General features: G+C 39.4%; 1 protein-coding gene across 1 annotated transcript in view; it reads left to right on the top strand.

Annotated features, from left to right (window-relative positions):
* Positions 1-1,561: 1,561 nt before the first annotated feature.
* Positions 1,562-7,940, top strand: part of ITGAV (integrin subunit alpha V) — a 94,257-nt gene continuing 87,878 nt past the window's right edge. Inside the window, exon 1 of the mRNA XM_023514155.1 lies at positions 1,562-1,815. Coding sequence (XP_023369923.1) covers positions 1,562-1,815 — 254 coding nt within the window. The remainder of the gene's footprint in view (positions 1,816-7,940) is intronic.

The raw sequence follows: 7,940 nt of genomic DNA, 5'->3' as shown, positions 1-7,940 counted from the left end.
ATTGGATTCATACACTCAGAGGCTGATGTTTTTCTTAAGAATTGACTGCTGTTTAAGCTTTGTCAGAGGTTACTTTTCAAGAATAAATTTTGGATCTGTTTTCTCACTGCACTTTGTAAACACGGTGGTGAATACTTGGAGCAGAGATGTGAAGGGAGATTGGGTGGCTGCCCTCCCTTTGTCACTGACTCAGAACAGGTTTGGTGACCATGGGGAAGTCTGCTATCTCAGCCCTTCCTCCTGAGATGAGCACTGAATTTTATCTTCTCAGGGGACTTCAGTCCTTCCTTATTCTTTCCATCATTTTCCTGTGTAAGTAAGACCTCTGGCTATTTTCAAAAATCACTATAAGATACGTATGGGAGAAGAGGAAATGAATTTTATGTTAGCCAGTTCTGACTTTTTAACATTTAGAACATTTTTGATGGAAAAACCTCAAATAAAATGCGAAAAATATGCAATCCTGCTGTATGTAACAAATTTTTCTTAAATAAGTCCATAGTTGCTTTTGAGAGGTCCCATACGGAAATCTAGATACCACAAAAAAAATTTTTTTGAGCTACTCAGGTTGAACTCTTATGTTTACTGATTATTAGCTGTATTAACAATCCTGGTCTCAGGACTTGAAAGCAAACCAACCTCTTTCTAGCAAATACAGGCAGAAACTTCCATCTCAAAGCAAAGCCCATAAATACTATATTCCAGAAGTTTCATTACCATGCCAATTCCTGTAGTTGTGATCGAGAAAGTTCAGAATATTAAGTACCACAGTGTGCAGGGAAAATAACTGCAGTCGCAGATGCTTTACAGCTGACTTTATCAAGAAATGGAACCTAGATTCCCAGACTTTGAACCTGGTCTGGGCTTCTGACTTGCTTTGACACAATAGAATGTGGCAGGAATGATGTCGAACAAGCAGACCTAGGCCTCAGGGGAGCTTGCAGCTTCCACCTTTCCTGTCTTAGAACATTGCACTGAGAAGCTGTTTCAGCAAACTGGAGGAAGGGAAGTCACAAGAAGAGCTGAGCTGAGGTGCCCTGCTGACAGGCAGCACCACTGCCAAATACACGAGAAAGGCCATTTTGGACATTTTGATCTAACCGTGCCTCTACCAGAATGATGCTGTCTGAAGAAGCGTAAGAGAAACCAGAAGAGAAACTGATAATCAACCCACATAAAATCATGAAAAGTAATAAATCATTGTCTAAAGCCAATAGGGTTAGCAGGGAGAAGAGTTGTTCTGTAGCAACAAGTAACTAAAAATGGGGAATGTTCAAACTTTAGTGTGAATAAAATTCCCCAAAAGAAATTGCTTAAAAAAAAAAAAAACATTCCAGGTCCCTGCCCTAGAAATTTTGATGCAGTAGGCTTGGCATCACACTTTTTATAAAAGGACTCCAGAGGGTACCAGTCCTTAGACCATCTTTTGAGAAACCCATCCTAGCAAGGTTGGTTGTTTCAGCACAGAGCAGGCCTGGGCTGGAGGCAGCCACATAATTGTGTATGACTCTGGAGTCTGTGCCCCTGAATCCGTGCCCCTGCAGGCTGTGACCCTGCATCCATGCCCCTGGAGTCTGTGCCCCTGCATCCGTGCCCCTGCATCCGTGCCCCTGGAGTCTGTGACCCTGCAATCCATGCCCGTGCAGGTCAGCCCCCTGCAGGCTGTGACCGTGGAGTCTGTGCCCCTGCATCCGTGTCCCTGGAATCTGTGACCCTACAATCCGTGCCCCTGCAAGCCATGACCCTAGAGTCCATGCCCCTGCAGGCCATGCTCCTGCAGTTGTACAATGCACATCAACATATGCAATGGCCCAAGTATAGACAGAAGCATTTTATATATACTTAATTATAAAATAAAAATAGAAAATGTTATTTCTACTCTTTTCCATTTACTTAGTATGAATTATTGGGAAGGAGATTGGATGGGGAAGCAGAAATATCACAGCTTCTTGGTAAAATGGATTTGGTGGGAAACTCTGAAAGTGATGGGGGCTAAAGTCTAGAAGTAAGAGGCTAAGTATTAAAAATGCAACAGAGTTGAAGCAAAAGTGTGCAGATTTTCTTAAGCATCATGAAAGGAGGGCAGAGAAGAACAGAAAAGCCAGATGCTTGAGGAAGCTTATTTGAGTGGAGAACAATACAAACCACAGGTGAATATTCTGAAACAACTATAGAAAGTTGAAGCTATAATATTATGCCTTGTAATCCTAGCCCTTTGGGAGGACGAGGCTTAAGGCCAGGAGTTCAAGACCAACCTGAGCAACAAAGCAAATTCCACCTCTACAAAAAATTGAAAACTTAGCTGGCTGTAGTGGTCTGCACCTGTAGTTCCCAGTTACTCAGGAGACTGAAGCAGAGGGGCTGCTCTAGCCCAGGAGTTTGAAATTGCAGTGAGCTATGATGATACTGCTGCACTCTAGTCTGGGCAACAGAGAGAGACCCTGAAGAAAAGAGAAGAGAAGGGAAGGGGAGGGGAGGGGAGGGGAGGGGAATGATAGTGAATCTGCTTGAGAAAAATGATGGTGTCTTTTACTTATTTGAATGTCTTCATCATATCTACAACATAATAGATGCGTCATAAAACTAAGCTTGGTATGAAGTGGAAAGCTATGGTTTTCGGCTGTGCCTGAGGATATTTTGGGAATGTCTGGGTCCTGTTTCTTATCAGTCTTAGATAGTTCAATATATCCATTCTACTAATCTGCCATATGAAAAGAGGGTTTTGCTGTTAGAAACATTAAGAACAAGTGGATTAAAACATGAAGGAAATGTTATTTGACTGAAGAGAAGGATTTAATATAGACAAGTGATGGTGTATTTTCAAAGATGGCTGCTTTTCAGTGGTAGATGAAAAGTTCAAACTTAGTCTTTCTTAGGGTTCTCTTTTGCCCTTAGGAAGTGGGGAAGACCCAGAAAACCCTCAACTGCTGTCTTCTGAGGACCTCTGGGGAGGACAACCTGCATTTCCTTTGCCACATAAAAAGTGAAATAACTTGAGGTAAAAAAAAAAAAAAACAACCAATTTCTAGTTTAGTAACATGATTTCTACTTAAAAAGCTTTCTTTTCAGGAATGATGTATGAAATTTTAGTTGCTGAAATAAAGAATAAGAGTATATCATAGATAAGTACGGACAAGGGACTGGAAGATCTGAACTTTTCCTAGTTTGAAAATTCTCTGATATACACCAAATAATTATGTTTTCTTCTTTCTCTTGAGAAAAAGGTAGAACTAACTGTTAGTCTTAGGAAAATCATATAAATGTGTGTGTGTGTGTTTAGCTTAGACCATAAATTATACATATTGTAATAAGAGAAAATGTGCAATACTTGCACATTACTGTGAGAATCTTTTTCATTTTTAACTTATGCCCACTTGCAATTTAATATATCTTTATTGCTCAGGAAAGCTAGGCTATATTATAGTATCAAATTTCTACACAGATCTTGGTGGTTTAATGCAACAAAAGTTTGTGTTTCACTTTATTGCATATGAGACACATTTAACAAACATGTGATGCAAACATCATGTTTTCAATTCATTCTGCATACCAAGGCAGCATGAGAAGAAAATAATACAAATCAGGTTTTTGACCAAATAAAATTTTTGGAAAAATAATGACAAATCTTGTTGTTGAGGCTAAAATAAATCATCTCTAAACATAGTACCAAACCTAAGTTTAGAAATAGTTTGCAAACCATCACAACCACAGAACTAGGATTAACAGAGGAAATGGCTTGTTAGGTTGACATAGTTCCCATAATATCTAAAGATAAATTTATTATTTACACTACAGAAAAAAAAGTTTAAGTAAGCATTGAGTTTTGACCACAAAAATTGTATGCCAATGATCATACAATTTTCACACTTGATTTAAAATTAAAAAACAATAAAAACAACAGGCCAGACATGGTGACTCATGCCTGTAATCCTGGCATGCTGGTAGGCCAGGGCAGGCAGATTTCTTGAGCTCAGGAGATTGAAGCTAGCCTGAGCAAGAGTGAGACCCCCTCTTTACTAAAAGTAGAAAAAAAAAAAAAAAAACTTAGCAGGGTTTTGTGGCAGGCATCTGTAGTCCCAGCTACTTGGGAGGCAGAGGCAAGAGGATCGTGGGAGTCCAAGAATTTGAGGTTGCTGTGAGCTGTGATGATGCCAAGGCGCTGAACTCTAAGGCAACAGACTGAGACTCTGTCTAAACAAACAAACAAATCGTCTCCCAGACTCAAATAATAGTAACAAGGACTGAAAGAGTGTTTTAACACTTTTGTAACTTGAGGTAAAACTTGAGCCAGCATAGTGGCTCATGCCTGTAATCCTAATGCTCTGGGAAGTCCAAGGCAGGTAGATCACTTGAGCTCACAAGTTTGAGATCAGTCTGAGCCAGAGCAAGACCTTATATCTAAAAATAGCTGGGCATTGTGGTAGACACCTGTAGTCCCTGCTACTTGGGAGGCTGAGGCAAGAGAATCGCTTGAGCCCAGGAGTTTGAGATTGCCATGAACTATGATGCCATAGCACTCTACTGAGGATGACAAAGTGAGACTCTGTCTCAAAAATAAATAAATAAATAAAAATAAGTGATTATGAGATTCTTATACATGTTGACAAAATTTTATTTAATCCAAATTTATGTATTACATCGTTTATTATATACGATATATATACTTTATGGCTACAACGGAAATAGTAACACTTTTTATTGTTGGGGATTCATTGTGGGTACAAGAAACCAGGTTACATTGATTGCATTTGTTAGGTAAAGTCCCTTTTATAATTGTTTCTTGCCCCCAAAAGGTGTGTCACACACTGAGAACCCCTCCCTCCTTCCCTCTCTCTGCTCTTCCTTTCCCTACCCCTCTCTTCTTTCTCTCTCTGCTCTCCCCTACCGCCACTGTGTCATTAATTGTCCTCATATCAAAATTGAGTACATAGGATTCATGCTTCTTCCTTCTTGTGATGCTTTACTAAGAATAATGTGTTGCACTTCCATCCAGGTTAATACAGAGGCTATAAAGTCTCTATTTTTTTAATGGCTGAATAGTATTCCATGGTGTACATATACCACAGCTTGTTAATCCATTCTTGGGTTGGTGGGCATTTAGGCTGTTTCCACATTTTGGCGATTGCAAATTGAGCTGCAATAAACAGTCTAGTGCAAGTGTCCTTATGATAAAAGGACTTTTTCCCTTCTGGATAGATGCCCAGTAAAGGGGATGCAGGATCAAATGGGAGGTCTAGCTTGAGTTCTTTGGGGTTTCTCCATACTTCCTTCCAGACTGTATTAGTTTGCAGTCCCACCAGCAATATAAAAGTGTTCCCTTCTCTCCACATCCACACCAGCATCTGCAGTTTTGAGATTTTTGTGCTGTGGGCCATTCTCAATGGGGTTAGATGGTATCTCAGGGTGGTTTTGATTTGCATTTCTCTAATAATTCGGGATGATGAGCAATTTTTCATATGTTAGCCATTCGTCTGTCTTTTTTAGAGAAGGTTCTATTCCTGTCTCTTGCCTATTGATATATGGGATTGTTGGCTTTTTTCATGTGGATTAATTTGAGTTCTCTGTAGATCCTAGTTCTCAAACTTTTGTCCAATTCAAAATATGCAAACATCCTTTCCCAGTGTGTAGATTGTCTATTTGCTTTAGTTGTTGTCTCCTTAGCTGTACAGAAGCTTTTCAGTTTAATTAAGTTCTATTTGTTTATTTTGTTTTAGTTACAATTGCCACGGCAGTCTTCTTTATAAAGTCTTTCCCCAGGCTGATATCTTGAAGTGTTTTTCCTATGCTTTATTTGACGATTTGTATTGTTTCATGCCTTAAATTTAGGTCCTTTATCCATCTTGAATCAATTTTTGTGAGTGGAGAAAGGTGTGGGTCCAGTTTCAGTCTTTTACATGTGGATATCCAGTTCTCCCACCACCATTTATTGAATAGGGAGTCTTTCCCCCAGTGTATGTTCTTGTTTGTTTTATGGAAAATTAGGTGGTTGTAAGATGGTAGTTTCATTTCTTGGTTTTCTATTCCATTCCAAATGTCTATGTCCATATTTTTGTGCCAATACCATGCTGTCTTGACCACTATGCCTTTGTAGTACAGCCTAAAATTTGGTATGCTGATGCCCCCAACTTTGTTTTTATTACTAAGAACTGCTTTAGCTATATGGTTTTTTTTCTGGTTCCATACAAAATGCAGAATCCTTTTTTTCCAAGTCTTGAAAGTACGATGTTGGTATTTTAATAGGGATGGCATTGAATGGGTAGATTGCTTTGGAAAGTATAGACATCTTAACAATGTTGATTTTTCCCGGTCATGAGCATGGTATGTTCTTCCATTTGTTAATATCCTCTGCTATTTCCTTTCTTAGGATTTCATTATTTTCTTTATAGAGGTCCTTCACCTCTTTTGTTAGGTATATTCCTAGGTATTTCATTTTCTTTGAAGCTATGAAGGGAGTTGTGTCCTTAAGTAGCCTCTTATCTTGGCTGTTATTGGCGTATACAAAGGCTACCAACTTGTGGACATTGATTTTATATCCTGAGACATTACTGTATTTTTTGATGACTTACAGGTGTCTTGTGGTTGAATCTTTGGGGTTCTCTAAATATAAGAGCATATTGTCAGCAAAGAGAAAGAGTTTGACCTCCTCTGCTCCCATTGGGATGCCCTTTATTTCCTTGTCTTGCCTAATTGTATTGGCTAGAACTTACAGCACTATGTTTTGTTTTGTTTTGTTTTGAGACGGAGCCTCAAGCTATCTCCCTGGGTAGAGTGCCATGGCATCACGCTCACAGCAACCTCCAACTCCTGGGCTCAAGTGAGTCTCCTGCCTCAGCCTCCCAAGTAGCTGGGACTACAGGCGCCCGCCACAGCGCCTGGCCATTTTTTGGTTGCAGCCATCATTGTTGTTTGGCAGGCCTGGGCTGGGGATTTGAACCCGTCACCTTAGGTGTATGTGGCTGGCGCCTTAGCCGCTTGAGCCACAGGCGCCGAGCCTACAGCACTATGTTGAATAGTAATAGTGACAGAGGACAACCTGTCTGGTTCCAGTTCAGAGAGGAAAAGCTTTCAGTTTTATTCCATTCAGTAAAATATTATTTGGGGGTTTGTCATAGATAGCTTCAATCAGTTTGAGAAATGTGCCAACTATGCCTATACTCTTCAGTGTTCTAATTAGAAAAGGATGCTGGATTTTATTAAATGCTTTTTCTGCATCTATTGAGAGGATCATATGGTCTTTGGTTTTTGCTTCTGTTGATACAGTGAATAATGTTTATGGACTTGTGTATGTTAAACCAGCCTTATATCCCGGGGATGGAACCTACTAGATCATGATGTATGACTTTTTTGATGATAAGCTGTAATCTATTGGCTAGGATTTTGTTGAGAATTTTTGCATCTATATTCATTAGTGAAATGGGTCTGAAATTGTCCTTTTTAGTTGGGTTTTTACTGGTTTTGGTATCAGCATGATGTTTGCTTCATAGAACATGTTGGGGAAGATTCCTTCCTCTTCAATTTTTTGGAATAATTTCTGCAGTACAGGAATAAGCTCGTCTTTGAAGGTTTGATAGAATTCTGGTGTGAAGCCATCTGGACCAGTGCATTTTTTTTGTTGAAAGATTTTTTATTATTTCTTTAATCTCAGTGCTTGAAATCAGTCTGTTCAGGAGCTCTATTTCTTCCTGGCAAAGTCTAGGGGAGGGTGTGATTCCAAATATTGATCCAGTTCTTTCACGTTGTCAAATTTCTGGGCATAGAGTTTCTGGTAGTATTCAGGGATGATCTCTTGTATCTCTGTGGCATCAGTTGTTATTTCCCTTTTATCATTTCTGATTGAGGTTACTAGAGATTTTACTTTTCTATTTCTAGTTAGTCTGGCCAAAGGTTTATCTATTTTACTTATTTTTTTCAAAAAACCAACTCCTTGGCTCGGCGCCTGT

Source organism: Otolemur garnettii, unplaced genomic scaffold, assembly GCF_000181295.1.
Source record: "Otolemur garnettii isolate 467f Iridium unplaced genomic scaffold, OtoGar3 scaffold00048, whole genome shotgun sequence".
Lineage (NCBI taxonomy): Eukaryota > Metazoa > Chordata > Mammalia > Primates > Galagidae > Otolemur > Otolemur garnettii.
This window is presented reverse-complemented; position numbering and strand designations above follow the sequence as displayed.